The 20,729-nt window shown below is 41.8% G+C and overlaps 1 protein-coding gene across 1 annotated transcript; it reads right to left on the reverse strand.

Moving 5' to 3' along the window:
* Positions 1-7,395: 7,395 nt before the first annotated feature.
* On the reverse strand, positions 7,396-19,178 carry KIAA0232 (KIAA0232 ortholog). Its single transcript, XM_053458251.1, has 9 exons — positions 19,023-19,178; positions 17,031-17,513; positions 16,632-16,769; positions 13,940-14,030; positions 13,585-13,660; positions 9,963-13,107; positions 9,746-9,854; positions 9,273-9,367; positions 7,396-8,317 (listed from the first exon to the last, which is right to left on the reverse strand). The coding sequence occupies exons 2-9, from the start codon at positions 17,250-17,252 to the stop codon at positions 8,147-8,149; spliced, it is 4,047 nt and encodes a 1,348-aa protein (XP_053314226.1). The 5' UTR covers positions 17,253-17,513; positions 19,023-19,178; the 3' UTR covers positions 7,396-8,146.
* Between the last annotated feature and the right edge of the window lie 1,551 nt (positions 19,179-20,729).

A 20,729-nucleotide genomic window follows, 5' to 3' on the forward strand; every position in this document is an offset into this window, starting at 1 on the left:
TCTACCCCTTCTCACTCCCTTCTCCCTATCTACCCTCTTTCCCCCGTCTCACGCCCTTTTGCCTATCTACCCCCTCCTAACTATCTACCCTCTCCCTCTTTGAAGTTCACTTACCTTTCAGGAGTCCTGCGGTGGGGGTGCAAGGCCTCTGCCTCCCAGCTCTGCCACTGTATGGAACAGTATAGAGTGATGGGAGTTATGATGTACTTTTAGAGCATAATTAGATCATGAAAAAGACATTGGAAATGGTACAGCATAACACCCATCACTCTCACACACTTACCAATCCACACATATATACCAATCCACACGTATACCAATCCACACCTATACCAATCCACACATATATACCAATCCACACACATACCAATCCACACACATACCAATCCACACGTATACCAATCCACACACATATACCAATCCACACACATATACCAATCCACACACATACCAATCCACACGTATGCCAATCCACACGTATGCCAATCCACACGTATACCAATTCACACATATATACCAATCCACACATATATACCAATCCACACATACACCAATCCACACATATATACCAATCCACACATATATACCAATCCACACATATATACCAATCCACTCTCACTGAATATTTTCCTACCTTTCCTCTTTTCTCCTTACAGCTCCTTTTCCTCCTCTTCACTCCTCTTCTTCAGTTCTTCTGTCTTCTCTGTCTTCTTCCGGTTCAGAGGGCAACAGCTGCTGTGCGCCGGGGTTTGTTGTCAGATCCCGGCGCACAGCAGCTGCTGCCGTGCAGATCACAAGGGAGCGGTATCGGAGGTCTTTAACAGACCTCCGGCTCCCTTGAGTGATTTTAAGCCGGGTTGAACCCGGCTTAAAATCACTCAAGGGAACCGGAGGTCTGTTAAAGACCTCCGATACCGCTCCCTTGCGAACCTGCTCCTCCAGCGGTGGACATTACTGTCCGTCTCTGGAGGGGTGCCGGGTGCCGCAAGTTGGCACCCCCTGATGAGCGGCACCCGGTGCGGACCGCCCCCCGCCCCCTAGAGTGTGACGCCCTGTGCGGTCGCACACCCCAAAGGCCGGTCCTGCTCTAAGGGGCCGGGAAGCCCCCACCAGGGCCGGCCTTAGGGGTCTGCGGCCGCACAGGGTTTAAATTAAAACATCGGGTTTTTTTTCCAACTTTATTTAACATCCTCCATGTTAAATAAAGTTAAAAAAAACTTTATTTAACATGGAGGATGTTAAATAAAGTAAAAAAAAAACCCCGATGTTTTAATTTATACCCTGTGCGGCCGCAGACCCGTAAGGCCGGCCTTGGTGGGGACTTCCCGGCCCCTTAGAGTGGCGGACCCGGTAGGTAGGGTAGGGGCCTGGAGCTGCAGCTCCATCAGCCCCTAAGTCAATGCGGCCCTGCCGTGGCCCGGCCCACCGGGCAAATGCCCGGTGTGCCCGATGGCCAGTCCGGGCCTGGTGCCCCATGATATACCTTTTAACTCCCTTTATGCCACTCTGCCTCCAGAAATGCCTTATACCCATATATGCCACTCTGTCCCATGATATGCCTTCTAACCTCCTATATGCCACTCTGCCATATAGGGGGTTAAAAGGCATATCATAGGACAGAGTGGCATATAGGGGGGTATAAGGCATTTCTGGAGGCAGAGTGGCATAAAGGGGGTTAAAAGGTATATCTGGAGGTAGAGTGGCAAAAAGGGGGTTAAAGGCATATCACGGGGCAGAGGGGCATATAGGAGGGTTGAGGCATATCAGGGAGGCAGAGTGGCATATGGGGGTTAAAAGGCATATCACGGGACAGAGTGGCATATAGGGGGGCATAAGGCTTTTCTGGAGGCAGAGTGCCCCATGATATGCCTTTTAACCCCCTTTATGCCACTCTGCCTCCAGAAATGCCTTATACCCCCCTATATGCCACTCTGTCCCATGATATGCCTTTTAACCCCCTATATGGCAGAGTGGCATATAGGAGGTTAGAAGGCATATCATGAGACAGAGTGGCATATAGGGGTATAAGGCATTTCTGGATGCAGAGTGACATATAGGGGGTTAGAAGGCATATCAGGGGGGCAGAGTGGCAAGCCTGGGGCAGATGTGCATAACTCGGGGGTAGGTTGGCAAATAAAAGGAAAAAAAAACAAACATGTCTCAATCATAGCTTTTATTAAATATGGAAAAAAATAGTCTACATGAATTAATAAAGAAATAAAAGTTTCTTACCAGAATAATGTGATCGGTGTTTTGTTCCACTGAACTTTTTCATCTAAAATGTTTGCAGTAGTAAATGTTTTGATCCCATTATGTGTAATGTATTTAATTTATTAGGGCCTTTTAACACTTTTGCTTTCTGGCATTTTAATACAAATAATGAGATAAAAAGAATGGCACATAGTGTGACTCGGGTGTGTATAAGGGGTGCGTGTGGTTAAAGAGCGTGACCGTGAGATAAACTATATGGGGCTGGTCTCCAAATTTTTCCAGGGCTGCTTTTCAGTCCCAGTCCGGCCCTGGATTCTTTTCAGTGATCTGGATGAATCAGTTCAGAGATTCAAATCATTCAGAGAATATCACTGACACAATACATTAATAATCTTCACTGCCCCCAGGATTTAGATTCCCCTGAGTTTCCCCCCCTTTACCTCTAACTGCACCTTAAGTTAACTTTATTAAATGAACCCTTAACACCTCATTAATCATAACTACCCCTAAATTAACCCTAAATACCCCATCAACCATAACTGCCCCTAAATTAACCCTAAATACCCCATTAACCATAACGGCCCCTAAATGAATTGCATGTGCTCCAGATAAATTACCTAATAAATTGGTTTGGTTGATGGGGTCTTTAGTGTTAATTTAGGGGCAGCTGGCACCCGTTCCCATAAGAAACTGAATATGGACCATGTGTAAGAAACACAGTCTCCAAGACAATTAAAGTACAACACATGTACTGCTAGCACACAAACCAAATAAACCCAGCCCTGCCAGATTGAGAGGTGTGTTAGCTGAGGTGAAAAGGCTTTGGATTTTCTTCTTCTATTCCTGTTTACATTACAAAGCAGCTTCTTGAGCTGATCTCATAATACCCGGGTCATGGGTTCCCTGGCAATCATTGAAGTTGAAGTTCATGTATTTGGTCTCTCAATGTCTGTTAAAACAAAACAGACCAGGAGTGGCCATCTAGAAAACTCAGTAAACGCTTGACCTATTATTGGCCAACAGAGCTGCATACTGCCGCCCCAGCAGCAGGTTGGATCCTAGATTATGCGGCTGCCAGCTGGGGGTGCATCAGTTGGCAGCGGGTGGCCTTAAAGGGCCAGGGCTGTTTAGTAATCTCAATTAGGGTTGCCACCTGGCCGGTATTTCAAGCACCCCGACGGTATCCTTTTTTTTTGCAGGGGTAGACCTGCAGGGTGATCGGCGGGAAGGGGAGCACCCAGAGCCAAATTTCCCGGTGGGCCGGGTGGCCGGCGAACCAACATTCAAAACAGCCGCTGCAAGTGGGATTGAAATGGAATTAAAGGGGGCGGCGTGCACGCACCGCGTTGCCCAATGGCCGGCCCACGTCTTCAAAAGGTTGCCTTATTTTAGGAAGTTGCCTTTACCCTTTCTTTCCTTAGCCAATTAAGCAGATTGGTGGGTGTCTGTCTGTCTAACCATTGGTGCTGCATTAGTACAAACCAGCATATCATCTCTGACAAGTTCGCTCGGCCCTTTGTTAAAATGCATTGTATTCTCTTGCATCATATTCGGATTTCATTCATCTGTTGCATTTCCTGTAGTGTTTAAATGAATCCATGGTTCCATCTGACTTGACTTCAATGCCCTTCATTGTATCCCCCCTTATACTAATCGCATATTCTAAAATAAAACCATTTGAGATAACGATTGTTACATTATCTTGCCAGCTCTTTAACATATGCGTGACAGTTTTCATGGGACAGTCCTGATTTCCACACATTGCCTCTCTGTCCCACTATCTGATTTTGTAGGAAGTAAGAATCATGGACCGGTTGGGGAGATGCTCTGATCTCCTCAGACCAGCTGGAAAATCAATGCAGAGCTTTGGTGTTGTGTATTAAGGAATACAAATGTAGTAATCAATTATATCATAATTAACAATAAGGGATAAGGAAGCAGAAAATCATATTTAGATATTTTGTATCTAGCGCCCTTTAGACTGTACACTACTTACAGTAATGCAGGGCTATAAAGAAAATAGACAGCAGGTAAGACCCATTCGGCCCATCTAGTCTGCCCATTTTTCCTGATGTAAAGACTTAATCAGTCCTTGGTCATAGAGTCAGGACAACTTTCTGCTTTTTCCATGCATGCTGATGCCTTTTTTTTTCTCGCCATCTTAACATTTCTGCAGTGCTCGTGTATAGCTGTCATTTTCTTCTCTCTCACTTACGGAACCCACACAAGTTATATATATATTAAATAAAAAGTATAAAATGGCGAAAATTGAGCAAAAAAAAAAAAAGCTAATGAAAAAAACTGCTAAATAGATCCAGATATTTGTCCTGAGTTTGGAAATGCACAATACAGGGCAATTTCCCCCCCAAATATGGTCATACTGCACCCTGTCCTATTTGGGACGCCTTTGAAGCCACCAATGCAATTTACCCAAACAAACCGTATATGTTTGAAAACGTATGGTATTTCAACTCTTTCCAGGCGCTAATTCTACTACCAGCTGTAGTCAAATTATGGTAGTAATTTTTTGAGGTTTTTCACACACAGGTATGAGTTTACCGCTCCTGGTATACAAATCTCATTGTACATCAATATTTTACAGGGCACCATATAAAACAAATAGAAAACTTATACAGCTATAACAAGAAAGAATGGAGACTTAACTTGTACTTACATTTTTATTTGGTGTTAAGTAAGTTCACAAGAAAAAAAAAGGGGGGGTTATTCTGGTGCACATAAAATAAGAATACAACCACTTGAAAGGGAAAGTTTAAAAAAAAAAAAATTCCAAAAAAACTAAACAAAAGCAAACCTTAGCTCTTACCTCCCCCACACATCAATTTTGCAAAATAGAAATATAGCCTAGGAATGGATGATTTTTTTTCCCTTCAGCATGATGGATTTGCAACGCGCTTCATACCACGGTGCGTTCAGCGTTTTGCCAACCTAAAAATAAACTTTTTCTACAATGAGAACTATAAGCAACTCTTCCCCGGCAGGGGAAAAAATATATTGTATGATGGGTCTTGTGAAAATATCACAAGTCATGTTGTGTACCACTTCTGCCAACACCTGCAGCCATGGAACTCCTGATGTTCCACCAAGAGGCACCATGGATGCCACATGTGATTTATATTAACCCCTTAATGACAAACATGTACGGGCTCAAAATACATTGTTTTCAATGGGTTTAGGGACCCACCTTCGTCCTTAAGGGGTTAATGGAGAAGGTAAACTTGTTTTAAGTGGTCAATAAACTGATGTGATATAAAAAAGCAATTAGCATACATTAAAAGCAACAATATGCTTAAACTAAGACCATTTCTAAGATGTATTAAATGGTTGTGAGGGTCCTAAAACTGCAATCTAGAGCTTTGAGATGGAATATCTTCTAGCATATGGTCAGGAGAGGAACTGTACGAGGAGTCCTGGCAGTTCTCACTGCAGTTTGTTGACTTGGCAGGTAGAACAAAGCTTTCAAGCGTGGTAACAAAATAAGAGGAAAGGAAATATGTTGTAAGTCTATACATCAAGGGGGGCGTGGGGTATGCATTGATTTTTGCTTTTGTTTTTCCCTTCACAAATTAAGAATTACATTATATAAAAAAAAAAAAACGGCCTCTATGCCAGGGATGTTATCCTTTGGCACTGAAGTTGTTTTGATCGTTTCTACAACAATATGAGTGCCAATGGTTACTCAATCTCAGGCCTTTCAGACCCACCAACAGTGCAGGGTTTCAACATATCCAAACACATACATATATATATATACATATACATATATATATATATATATATATATATATATCCAGGCTTTTGCTTATTAGGTGGATGCGTGTCAAATACTCATTTAATGATGAATCGTGTATTGGGGCACTGAAAACAGATTCCAATAAAGTTTCTCTCTCCCAATGTGTACAGCCAGTGATTTAGGGTTCATGTTACTTTTTTAAAATGTTTTAGATATAGTATGCAATGTTTACTATATTAAGATATCATTTAGAGTGCACTCAGTCAGTTACAGCACAGTCCTGACCTGGGTTTTGATCACCTTTATTTAGCAGTGAGACATCTGCATGATTTACACTGAAAAGCTGCACTGTTTGGGTCGAGTTGGGCGGCATCACTTTAATCTTCTGGTTACAAAAATAAAAAGGTACTAGGGTTTGAGTTTCAGTGCAGGTTCTACATAACCCTTTGAGGAAGCTCCTGAAATTTGTTAAAACAAATGCGTGCAATTATTCTACAAATATAGATTTCCAAAAGGGATGGAATCAAAGCTTACTTCTGATTTAACAGTGGCAAGATGGTTTAGCCACCGTAGATATTAACAACATTCTTATAAGTCTGTTGCTATTGTGACTTAAAAAAAAACCAAAAAAAAAAAAAAACACATTTCCATAATAAACTTAACATAAATGATAAAAAAAAAAAAAAGGAAAGAAAATAAAATCTGGGATATCTGACAATAAATCCAGTTTGAAATTCCGGTACTGGATTTCAATTGAGATCGTGATACAGAACATTAATCAACCCATCATCACCACTAGCTCTGTCCAAAAATGTATAGTTTTTCTCTCCTATATGAATAGATTGTGTTCAAGTCACACTTTTATTAAATGACACTTGAACTTCCATACCATCAAATAACAGACTATTACCTTGCGCTTTTTTTTTCACCCCGAGTATTGTTCAACATTTGCGCTTCATGGTGTTATAAGCATGCTATGACAGATTTTGGTAAATTGGTTTCGAATATTGCCCTTCATGTGCTTGAACAATTTGCATAAGTCATATAAGCAAAGAGTTCACTAGCTTTGTACAATTACACATTTCACAGAAGGCCAAAAAAAATTACACACAGATCAACACTAACCAGTCACTCACACGTTGAAGAGTGTTGCTAACACGCACACACACACGCTAACACTTGCCCATTCCATTCTTTCAATTAACTACTAGACTAAGTAACAATAACAAAATACTAAAAAGGTAGGCTATCGGCAATAGCCACAGGATTTGTTGTAAAGTCTGGTAAATGTTTGTTGCGTTTCAAGGAACTCAAGCAGCTTTAAACACAAATTGGATTGTGTGCATTGCTGCAAAAAGACTGAAAACACAGAATTAACTCACGTCAGCGATCAATAGACTTTCGTCGTCCGAAACGGTTGTCGCCATTGCAGTGTTAAACTAGAATGAACCAATGTGCTTTAAATCGAAGAAAAAAGAAAAACAACCTGCTGCAAACATTTAACACGAGAAGTGATAAAAATAAACACAGCAAGGGGGCACACTAATGTAGACTTTACTAAATCCTTGGCTTTTACCAGCAAGCTTAATCTCAAACTATATTATCCTCCATTAGCGAGGAGCAAAATATCATAGGATAGAAAACACAGTATTCTTAAAGTCTCTAAAGCACAATCTCATATCTACTTCAATCTACCCATATATATTGTTTTTTTAACTTTTTTTTTTAAGTAAAGATAGGGCAAGTCATTCATGCCATTCTCCTGCATTCAGAAAGGCACTGAACTGATTACAGTGTTGTCTTTTCACCTCCAAGGTTTTAGGTTTAGAAATCTAAATTATCCAGAATTCGCTAGATGAAGTCTCTAACTATAAGTTTCTAAGTGACAAAAGCAAATTTCACAAACATGGCAAACCTACAGCTAAAAAGGTTAAAATGGTATGCAATTTAATGCAACTAGTTATTATAGCTTAACTAGTTTAAACAGTTTACACGAAACGAAAAGAAAAAAAAAGGTTTTGTTGGGTCTGTAGAACCCAACTACCAACATGGGGAAAGGGCAAAGAAAACAATTGCTTAAGATCTAAGAAAGCAACTAAAGATTTGTAGCAATAGAACACCCTAAGTTACAAATACAGATGGAGCGTTCCTCTTCCCATCGCAGCTATAACGGCATTTGCTCTTTCAGAGCTGAGTGCGAGAGAAGAGCTCTTCTCTACAAATATCAGCCCACTCATGTCGACCATCTGAGGCGGCGTCAGAACTCGAGCTGTCATTTGAGTACATCTTCTTCCTGGAGGTGCTTGTTCTGATACCATAGTCAATGGTAACATTTGCCTCATTACATGCGGAAGTCTGAAAGTCAAAAGCGAAGTACAAAACATTACAGCATTGGTGGTAGTGACAAGTACTCCTGTATGTTAAATGCACCATCTCAAGAAACGCTAATGCTTGGGGAGTCATGCAGCATTTATAGACTCATGCAGGTAAGGGGTCATGTGCAGTTACCATGACTTACATAAATAAAGTATACAAATATTTATAAACGGCATATATAAAAAAAAAAAAACAGCAAAAAAACCCTGCCGGTCTGGGAGATGCATTTGCTATTAATAGTGCTCAGAAAAGTTGCCATGAAGAAAAAAGCATTTCCCCCCACAGCCACATGCCGTGAAACTATGTATATTTACTAAAAGAAATAAATCCAATTACGGTTACAGGACAAGTTATAAATATTACTGCCGCCATGTAATAATCTGTTCAGCCCCTGGAAGCCACGTGCTTGCAATCAATCAATGTCCTCCTATAAAAGAGAGGCCCTCCTTTTACTCACTGTGTAGTAGCAAGTCAATAAATTAGGGAGTGAGAACTGGCTGCCAAGTGAAGTAAGATTTTCTCTTTTCTTTGCCTCTAGCCCTTACAAGTAGGATGTAGAAAGCAAATCCATAAGGCAGGGTCACGGGTTCACTACAGCCCGAAGAACTTGTGACAAAGCTCATTCTTTAAACGGAATGCTGATTCAGCAGCCCAGGGTTTAAACCAGAACGCTCTTCTGGCAACTATAGAGAACACCATGTTTTTTCCTGCAAGTTTCAATGATTCTCTAGAAGCACAGAAAACCAGCAGACAGACCTGTCCTTCAGGACAGAAGAATGCTGTGAGTAAAAGGAAGAGGCCCTTACTTATAGGAGGTCATTAATTGCAGGCATGTGTCTTAAAGGAGATTAACAGATTACCCAGCTGTAAGGCTGCCATGTAGAGGGCAAGGAAACATTACATGGATGTTTCTAGTATTAAACTTAATATACACCTTCTCAATCGATAGGGGGCGCCACACATCACCGAGAACCTCTTCACTGTTGCGGTCACCATCATTGCCTTCTTCCTTGAGATTCGTGTAATGAGCTTCAGTATGAAGAAACAGATTTTAGAAGTTTACAGAAATTGGTAAACAAATAACGCATGACATTTTTGACGTTGATCAATTAACCATCCCCTTGGCACCAATATACACTGGTAAATCAGTCATTACATCAAAATCTGGCAATGCAGGTCTCAAACGCTACACCAAATGCTTCCTGCTTACTCCTAGTAATTTATTACGTTTAAAATTCTGTAATTAACAGTTTTCACATACAGAATGTAAGCCAGTCTGGCAACTATTTGTTGACCAAGTAAAAAAAAAAATTACACGAAGACCCTAGTAATGCTATATATACACACACATATAGATCTATATATTTGTACACACGCACACTTATATATGCAGATCGGTTTTCTTACATTCACAGAAGGATCCAGATATCAAGGGAGAGTACAGGGCTTTCTGCCACCAGCACTGTTTTTCCTTGAGGACATTGACTCCTTGAATGTCAACACCCAGTGGAGGATACTAAAATAACAATCAAGATGTTACAAATCTGTCCAGCTTTAACCAAGAGTTAATAATGGGGGTGGGGTTAAAAAAACATCCAATTGACGATAATGTAATAGTACATACCTCTCCCAGCTCATCAGCAGATACAGGGCCCATTTTGCTGCTGGTCTTCTCTGCCGTTTTATTATTCGACTCCAACATTTTGCAATTAGTTTTGGAGTTCTCCATCAGCTCCCCTTCAAACGATTCTATAATCGGAAAATGGCCCAAACGGTCTCGTTTAGCTAGTGGCAACATAGCACACAACTCTTCTTGGTCATCCAAAGAAGTCTGTGCACTTTTCTCCATTCCAGACTTTTGTAGCCTAGGAAGAAACTTTCCGGATTCCAGTTCAGACTTTCCATAAAAGTTGCCTTCATTCTCTGCATCTTCTTCCAGTGGCTGGAGATCGTCCTGCGGATATTCAAACACTTCTTCACTTACAGAAGGCACAGCCACCTCATCTTTATCAGAGTCAAACTCAGACTCGCTTCCTCCTCCAGGAGAGAGTTCAGATGCCGATATCGGGCGAAAGTGGGTCCGCGGTGAAATTCTTATCGATCTGTACTGCGTTCTTTCGACGCCGCAAACTCTGGGATGTCTGTATTCATCATCAGACTCTGAACTCAGCGATTCCGTTTTCACACAGGGGCTCCCCGCAGAGAAGCCTCCAGGTTCACATGAGCATTCAACACGAAGACATTGTGAAAAATTGTTGTTTAACTCAAAGGAAGGGAATGAATAGACCACGTCTGGCTCATCTACTTGAAACGTGTTACATGGCCCAAGCAGGTTTTCATGTAGAACGAAAGATGGCTGAATAATGTTTTTTCTATCATGAATTTTTGAGGCCTGGTTTTCTTCAAACGAAACAAATGGCTTCCAAAATTGTCTATGGCCTGGCGCAAAACTATTGCCTGAAGTCATAAAACCATCGGTGCCGGCTGTTGTTACATCAGTGGCGGCACATTCCAACAGGCTTCCTTTCACCTGACAAGGTGGGACCACAGCCCACTCGCTTTCACCATTGAAGGTTTTGAACTCCCCGTACACTCCTCCAAGTATAAAAGAATTCTCTTTCCCGCAATCACCTTCCCAGGTTTTGGATGGGGTAGTATAGTCTCCAACATCTAGTTTTGAAGCATCACACTGAAAAAAAGACCTTTTTTCTATAAGCTCTTTCTGGCCGTCCCACAGATGATATTCCGATCTTTGAACAGCTTTACTGGGCTCTTCAAATGTTTCTTCCGTAGCATCGATGTCCTGACAGCTAAAAGTGCTTACATCAACTGGGATTAACGGATCTTCTGTTTTTTCTGAATTCCCTTCCGCCACATTTACCCAAATGTCCTTAATGATCCCTGAGCTGTACCCTTGTTTAGGATCGCTGCTCTCGTCAGATAGCTCCACATTTTCCCTCTCTAATTGTATACCACACAGAGACTCCAATTTAGACTTCTTGTTCATAACAAAAGCAGACTCCTCTCCTAGACTTGAGTTTTGCAGAAACGATCTTGATTCCACAGACGAGTCTTCATTGCAGAAAATTAAATTTGCTCCAGGAGCTACATAATTTAGATCTTCGGTATACGTATGGTTATAATCATCTAAATGGTTACATGTTTCAGTATCTGATCTGTTTTCTTCTGAATGCGACCACGGACTACAGGTTCTAGTTGAAATATTCGAACACTGTTCGTTTTCATCAAAGGCACTATTTCTGGTCCAAATTCGTAACCGAGACTGGGTTTGGAAAAACTCATTCATGGCGGAACAAGCCTCTGCGTCGCCCGTTTCGCAGGAAGCCCTCTCCACAGGCAGCGTAAACCCAGAATTCCTGCACTGCGTATCAAACTCCGTGAAATAAGAGCCGTCTTCATCAAATAAACCTTGATTGCTTGCATGCATGCGAGAACTAAGCTTTGTGCTGTCAAAAAAGGGGGAAAAGGTATCTGGGGAGTCCCCTCTCAAACTCTCCCCATCTGAATCAACAGAGCTCGAAGGTGAACAGGACACCCAAAATTGCGCTAAGCTACTATGCCCTTCCAAGAACTCACCTTCAGCACCAATAGAAGCGGTGGATTGGGTCCATATTGCACTCACCCCTTGCAAACTCTCATTTAACACTTTGCAAGACTCTGCCTCCAAATCACTTTCAAGTTCGTGTTTCTGCCAAATGTTTAAGATAAGACTTTCATCTTGAATCTTATCCGAGGCACCAGAATCCAACATGGATTGGTCAATTTCCACTTCACAGAAGTGTGTAATTTCAATACAATGAACATCATCCAAATAATATTCCTCTTGAAGAGGACAGTTTGAGGTCTCTGTGTAGCCACTTGTCTCATTTATAACTGCAGGCATTTCTACAAAGTGACCCCCAATAATAGTACATGCTGAGAGGTATGTTTCGTGGAGATTGTGGTTGTTTAAACGTAAGCCATGTACAAACTCAGACAGCTCTTCTACTTCTTTAGAAGCGTCATACAGGTTCTCTCGCCTTTTCAGATACGTTGTCTCTAGTTTACTTCTACTATTTAGAGGAACCAAGTATTCAGTGATTGGTTCGGTATACCACAAAGGTTCCTCTCTAAACTCAGTTTCACTTTTTCTTTCATTTAAGATGTCATTTTCTTCATTCTCATCCTCTTTCCAAGTACATTCTTTCACCTGTTTCTTCACTCGCTTACACAGCGGTATGACAGAATCCGCACTACTGCTGCTGCTTCCAGAAATATTTTTCTTTTTATCATTTTTTGTGGGAATTCTTTGGCCACTTTTCCTTTTATTTCTCACTTCACGGATTTTACTCTTTACTTTAATTAACTTTGTTTTCATTTCACCCCGATTATCACTTGAACTTAACCCAGCTTCGCTTGAACCAGATGACCAGGAACGAGGGCGGATCTTTCCGTTACACTTACGCCTGCCAATTTTGCATAAACCAGTTGCGCCGTTACTGAACTTGTTCTTTTTCTCAGTTTTGCCTTTCCTTTCTTGGTTCCTTCCATGTACAGAGTTTGAAGCTCCATCGTTGCTGTTAGTAATGACAGTTTCACTTTCGCTATTGTAATCCTTAGGCGATGGAGTTTCTGTGCTCGTTTGTGGGGCAGTGGAAGAAGAGGCGGAGGAGTTAGAAGAGCAAACTTTATTGGATTTATTCCACACAGTCGCTGTTTCTTGCAGGCAGACTGGCTTTTCCGATAAAGGTGGAAAGGCAGCATAATACCTACAGTGGCAAAAATAAGAAGTTTAAGGATATTGTCGCTTTACATAATCATGCAAGCAGCTCTTCCCTTGACATAAGGAGTTTGGATCAAGTTGAAAGGTATCTTCATTTAATTAGATGATTCCCAAAACACCCGAGTATTAAAGAGTGATCCCCCCCCCCCGAGAACGACATGCACAAACTCAGCAGGGTCACAATTACACAAGCAAATGCTTCTTGCACTGGCAGCTTCTCCTCGGGCATCCATTAGTGTAACCCACAGTAACACACAGCTCTGTTACACTGAACTTGTCAGCTCGTGCTAGTAGAGGTGAGATTAGGCTGTCAGTCAGCGCTTACTCTGCAATTTGCTGCGTGATCAGAGTCTTAGCATCAATTTTAACCTATGTCCTACGAGGTATGCCAATGGACCTCTAGAAGTTAATGCTGTATGTAGGCAAAAATTGTGGTTAATCAACGCATCTGATCAGTACTTACATTTCTGCCAGATCTTTTCCCGCAGGAGATTGACTGCAGTCTCTGGAAGGTGCATCGCCGCTTTTGTTACTCTCTTCTGTAAAGTAAAATAGTGGTTATTATATAGAGAGCCATTCTAATAGTATTCTGTACTACCCTCTTGATGTTTTTAATATGTTCTAAAGATGTTCTTCAGATGGAGGGGGAGCACGACCAGGTGACTGAATACCTCTGGCTCAAGTTTAGCAGATGCAAAGCAAGCACGTTTCTCTCCATCTTAGAAAATGAAACTGAGCCAAAGGTTGTTTGCATATAAAACATTTATTGCTTAGGTTTAAATGTAAATTTTGTTTCAAAGAAAAGCATTCATAATTACCCTTAAGTGTTGGTAACTGCTCATCTTGGTTAAACTTTAGATCTTTCAGTTTAGTGCAAAGCTCATCTACTAAAGTTTCTATTCCAGAGCTCTAAAAAAAAATAAAAATAAAAGTACATTAACACACTTTTAATTGACAGCGCTTGACAATGACTTCCACGGGGGCTAGCAAATCAAAATGAATAATTTAAGTTATATATAGATTATGTTGTTACAAAGAATTTGAGAGAGCTTATAGCTGCACCCCCATTTATTTGGTTGTCTCGGTACACAGTCAGTGGATATACTACATCTGCAAATGAAGCAAGCAACATGATTTATTTAAATCTAGGAGCAGTCATTTGTACCACTGAAAATCAGTTTCATTTTAAGACCTCATTGCAAAAGTTAATAGGCAAACATACAATTATAAAACTAATCTTATTTATATAGCGCCAACAATTTATGCAGCGCTTAATACAATACATATGTTCAAGGGGTCTGACAAGACGAGAATTGACAGACTAAGACAAACCGATACATTAGGTGGAGAGAGCCCGGCTTGCAAGCTTACAATCTTGAGGGACATTAAGTAAAATGAAGTAACGCATACACCCTTGAATAGGGATGGGACATTTGTCATGGTGAAGCAGGCAGTGCAGGGAAAAAAAAAAAAAAAAAAAAAAAAAAAAAAAAGCAGCTGAACTTGGACGTCATACCTCATGGAAATATTGTGACATTTCCAAGAATGAACTATATTGCGAAGACTAGGAGTACTCGCTTTCCCAGTACGTTCGCCGTCAGGGTTAAGGATTAAGCAGCTGCCGTGTGCCAGTCAGCTGCTCAGCCACATGAGTTACAGCAGTGTGATTCTCACAAAGTAGAATCAGTAACTCTATAGCGAAGAGACAATAATACGGAAGATACTGATAACAGGAACTTAAGACACCTTTTTCTCGTGCTTATGTACAGAATTACAACATATGGATTTAAATATAAAAAGATCACTGCATGGAACTGTACAATGTAATACTCGCAAAGAGCAACAGATCCACCTTAACATGAATCATTCCCACTGCTTTCTACACAGTGCTTATCCGTTTAATCTTGGTTCTGTAAACGATTACAGCCATGTATCCAGCATTATTAAATTCGGTTATGATCTATTTATATATCCCTTTCAGCAGGCCAAAAAAAAAAAAAAAGAATCAGAAAGGGAATTTTGAGGTTGCTAAGGGTAACCGGAATAAGGAAGGCTTTTTATAGAGGCAACTCATCTCCATGCTTACCAAACCCCGAACACAAGAACATGCTGCTATTTTGAGCACCAACAAAAGATCCAGAGAGGTTACGTCAGCAAGGAACGCACAGCGTGATACAGAGCCTTAACCTAACGATTTCCACGCATTTATCCATTACAAGAGCCTAGTAAACACACAACCTGATTTTACAAATACTTACATATTCCCAATAAATGGAAACAGACGTGTATCGATCATCAAATGATGTCAAAAGCTTGCACTGCTGTACTGGCTGTAAGTGACAAGGCTCTTATAAACTATTTGATATATTGACACGCTAGTATTCTTTTTTCTGTGGGACTCTTTGCTACATTTGCTTTTAAAGATGGTGTACAGTGATTTAGCTCGGGACTGTCAGATATTTTAGATTATATTTTCTGGAAATCCATGCTTTATTAACATGTGCTTGTCTTTGGTTTTGAATGGCCCATAGTCGAGATCTTGTGGGTTGTGAGAATTGATGTAGTAATAGATTTTCTTCTAGCTCTGACATTTAAAGGCATAGCCAGGGCGAGTCTTTATTTTTCCACTGGAATCCTATGGTGAGCTGTTTTAGCGAACTGCGCTAGAGGTGCTTTACAGTCTTAGAACTAGTAGTTCAAAATTCGGTAAGCCTCAAACACACCGACAAACCCAAAAAAGCAATTGCTATACAAGTCCTTAAGAGGATTTGTCTATTTTCCCCAAATACAGTTCCATACACTAACCCCATGTTAATGGTGTCATCATATCACGATAAGCATATAACTTATGTCCTATGTATATGCCATGAAGAAAGCAATCCACGAAAATAAAAGTTCAGAACATTCCCAGGGAACTTATCTGTACACTATTGCTGTTTGTTGCTGACGGCTTCAACATCATTTGTAATGAAGGGAAAAGAACTTCAGGGCAGGAAATACATTAGATAATGCTGGACCTGCCACAGCCAATTTGCCACCGACTAACGCATTTTACAACAAGCATTTGTTTTGTATTTCAACTGTGAAATGACGCCTTTGGTCTCCGCTCTGGACTCCCCTAGCTGCTCATGATGAATCGGGAACGAAAGCACTTTATTAATATAATTTTTAAATGTTCATGTCTGTTGGCTAGCTTGTCCCATTTGTTAAACGGAATATTGATGTAAGTTTTTATTAGATTTCCCCCGACTGTTACTGTTCTTAGAAGTAGAGAATTTGAGTTCAATCCCCATCATAAAATCGGATTTCGAGCTGCACAGCGAGTTGAGCAGCATTCACATGTACACGGTTCGAATTGCCACTAAAGGAGCAACTGGGTGAGAAGTCACATTATTTTCAACCCAAAACCAACGCATTAATTTGTAAAATATACTGGAAAGTATGCAAATCGCGTAATATGCATACACACCGCAAAGCCAGTAAACATTAGAAGCAAGACAAAAAGCATACCTCATCAGAAGCTGAGAGCAGACACTGGACCGCGGCTTGTTTCTTAATTTCTTCCAAAGTCAGATCAGCGCTCTTCTTCTTGCCTTTTCCCCACCTCTTAAAAACACCTCTCTCCCAGCCCACAAAGATGTCATTTTCCTAAAGATTCAAGAAACAAGTTTAATAATTACATTGTTCCATATCATGTAACAATTTATATGCAATCCCACAAGCTTATGGTCAACCATGTAAGTGAGGAGCTCTTCTATGCTTAGAGACCAATTATTTTTTAAGTGTGAATCAGGCGCTGACAGAAGGCATGGAACCCCATTGTAAGTAAAAATCACTGTTTAAGTCTGACAGTGTGTAAGTTTTGTACATACAATAATGTAATAATAAGAAAATAAAGTACTTGTGTACCTGTTCCTGAAGGTCATAATCATAGCTGTCATGCAGCAGAAGACTCAAGATATATCTTGTGTATATCATGGCATCGATACCACATTTCTCCAGCTCCTGCCCCAGCCAGGTCTGGACTGGGTCTAAAGCACGAAGAATTGACATTTCAGAAAACAGGCGAAGAAACGAGCTTGTGGTGTTTTCCGATGGTAAACCATCCACAACTGTACACGTTGGGCGCATGAATCTAGGTAGTTGGCATCCCTATAAAATGAAACATTTTTGGTAGGATTTTGCTTCAAAACACGAAGTGGGTCATCATTCCAGGAACCAGGTGAAACGCTTGCAATCCAGGAAGATCATTTAAACTTGTTGATAAGTAGTCTTTGAGAGACTTTCTACTCCTCTGGCATTATTATAAAACGCATCGTAACAGGTTACACACCGAGATGTGTCTTCCTTTAGAACTTCATATTGATAGAAGGATTACCTTTACGGCATAACCTAGAGAGAAGAGAAGAAAACCGGATTATGGGATTTCAGAACACTCCGCTAATGCACCGAGTATGGAGCTCAGAATCAGAAACTATACAGTTATTAAAGTATGTAACCTAAACAATTCCGGCTCTCCTCAGATGAACTGGTTTAACTAAACGACAAGGAACTTGCGAGCCGGAAGATCACCCACTAGACTGTAAGCTTCGTGGTAGGACCTCCTTTACCTAATGTATTGGTTTAACTGCAATTTTTAAATTTATATACATTGCAAGAAAGGGCTGTATAAATTGTTGGTGGTATATAAGTAAAAGATAACCAATACCAAGTCGATACCATAAGATTCTACAGCTAAATGGCCACAGATTAACAGATAAAAGCAAAGGGACGGATCACATGCCTGCAGGTTTCTCACACATTGAGTTCATAGATAAGTCTATAACAACAATGTGGAAGAATCACCACCCTTAGACATGTCGTCCTCCTCCCTCGCTGGAGCAGCAGCTCACCTCACATGAACCCTGCATGCCAGAAACAAATGTCTGATCGCATACCAGCCCCTCCTCCATCTACACCATGGGTGGGAGGAGGGGTTACATTGCAGGCTAATGATGACCCAAGGGAGGCCATTTGCGCAGCAGCCCAACGGTCCCCGCTCTGTATGTCTCGCACAAGATCCCTGCCCTCCCCGTCCGATGACACCCAGCTCCTGTCTGCTTGCATCAGCTTCTCTGGATAAGCGGAGGGTCACATGATGCGGCCATCGCGTCTCACATCTGCATCAATACCCCCCCCCTACACAAGATCAAACCCTGAAAACACAGCCACGGACCCTACGGCGGCGAGGACTGTGTGCAGCGGTTAACACCTTCGTTGCTGGGCAATGCTAAAGAGGAAAAGGGTGTATGGCCCTCTGGTCCCATACATAGTGATTTGGTTTGAAGAAACGCCATCAAAGTTACAATTGTCATCAAAAGCAATAGCCCTGTCTACCTATCAATTAGCAGGAAGGAGCGGGTGCTTTAACGCAGGACGGGCAACACTGCTATGTCATCAGCAGGGGCAATAAATAACACGGTGCATGCAGTGAGTGACAAGTCACGGGATTACATGGGGAGGACAGATCCCGTCCAACAGATCTATAGATGGCCAGGTGCACTAAAGGCAGAAAACAACTCCCATCACCAGCAGCACATCATTACTGAATGTAACGTTAGTAGCGGTCTTGGGTTAAACTATACTAGCTGTCCCTGCCCCCCCCCCTTCCAGTCCGGACTGGTACCGGCCTATAGAACAAGGTCAAACAACGGGCCTAACAGCCGTCCAGGCCACGCCGAGGGTAGGAAGCGATGAAAGAGTCAGAGATAAATAAAGTAAAGCGAGACCCGGAGGGGTCAGCGTGTAGTTAGGTCTATTCGCTGCAGGAAAAGGCCGAGTAGCCATGTTGGAAAGGCCCGGCAGTAAGAAATAAAGAAGACAGTGACGAGGGGTAGCGGTAACGACGAGCGGAACTCTCACCTGTGAAGAAGTAGCGGCGGGGCAGTACTACCCGGACACTGCGGGACTGCGCACAGAAGCGCAGCAACAGCCGCTCCGGCACTACAGTCCACCCCGAGAATGACGGAGTACACCTAGCGTCAAGCAAAAACGCCTCAAAATCTTACGTCACCGAGCTCCGTTGGACCGAAAGAATCGCTATTGCACATGCGCCGCAGCGATGGAGGCGGGAACTTCTGGCAAAGGCGGTTGGAGGGCGCGCGGAAGGATTCCATCTAGTCATGAAACATTACCTGTTCTCTCGCTCGGCCTGCTGGTTGCCCATGGCAACAAGACGCAGTGTAAAGGGTCGCTGCAAGGCACTCAGCGACAAGGTATGAAGATGTGATATCATTCCGCCTGGCAGACGCTGCACTGTTCACGTGCGCATCTTCCTCCCCCTCCGCTTTCATAGCTCGTGAGGGGCGTCTGACGTAACACACACAGCGCGTACATTGTTATCGTTCAGTATACTGTTTACCCAGCGACCGGAGCAATCCAGTCAAGGCGCGCAAACTAGTGTAGCTCCTACGTAATCTCGGTTGGAAATAACGTGCAGTGTCCTCGTATATATGACTGTACTGTTCCTCAACAGGAGAAAAGTATAGTTAATATGATACCATTTATTGGCTGAGAGTTTAATTGCAAGCTTTCGAGACCAAGTTGTTAGGGCCCTTCCTCAGGCATTAATCTGCTCTTCAACAGGCAGCGAGCGGTATTAGTCACTCCTATAATGCTAAGGCAGCCATTCTCGATCCGAAAGATGCTGTCAGGAATACAAAAAGAAATCTTAAATACTGCAAAATTATGATAACTGAACTTTTGGTACCCTCTTTTATTACACATCCGTTGGGGCTCGGTAATAATTTGGAGTGTGTCCTTTCATACACTTCCGGTGAAAGCAAATAATCTCCAAACAATAAACACTAAACAGGGTAACATGGATTTATTAGTCAGATCATGATACGGAAGTGTTGGATTTATTGGGCATTCTTCGCGTGACTGTACGGATCAGATAAATTGGAATGGACCTAAAGATTCCCTGTAAGTAAAACTAAAAATCCAAAAGAGGAAAGAAGCTTCGTCTTGTAGTAATGAGGCGGCTCTGGTGTCAGTTCCCATATTATTTATTAGAAAGGACCAACAAGGGTTAACTCATTGTTACAAATAAAATAGTAGCTGCATTAAGAGCTATTATTTGCCATTCATTACATTTTTACCACAAAATATATATTTGTGACAAATTAATTAAATGCTACCCAAAGCTTACAATCCAAAGGAAAGTGTGTTTAAACAGCGGTGTCGCCTGTAGTAACCCAGTGATATTTATTATTATATATTATATGCTTGAAAATAACCGAATGTTAAGTGCGCAGAAGGGCACGCGTGATGCCGTTCCTGAATAAACTAAAATAAGGACGCAGCCATTTATCCAGAGCGCAGTTGGACCACTTTGTCCCCCAGCTTTGTCATAGCTGACAACTGTCTTGATTGGGTGAGGACATTTGGACAGCAGGTCTGCCTGGCTGCGCTGTCGGATTGATGGCATGCTCGCTATCTGTTTTGTGGTTCTTCACAGCTCTGCTCACCAGTGACATGGATACATCGACCTCATCCAGTTGCTCTGGCCAAAAGTTGAAATGTCCCTATGTACGAGAATGGCTATTAATCCCATCAAAGTAAATAAAA

The sequence above is a fragment of the Spea bombifrons genome, chromosome 1, assembly GCF_027358695.1.
Source record: "Spea bombifrons isolate aSpeBom1 chromosome 1, aSpeBom1.2.pri, whole genome shotgun sequence".
Taxonomy (NCBI): domain Eukaryota; kingdom Metazoa; phylum Chordata; class Amphibia; order Anura; family Pelobatidae; genus Spea; species Spea bombifrons.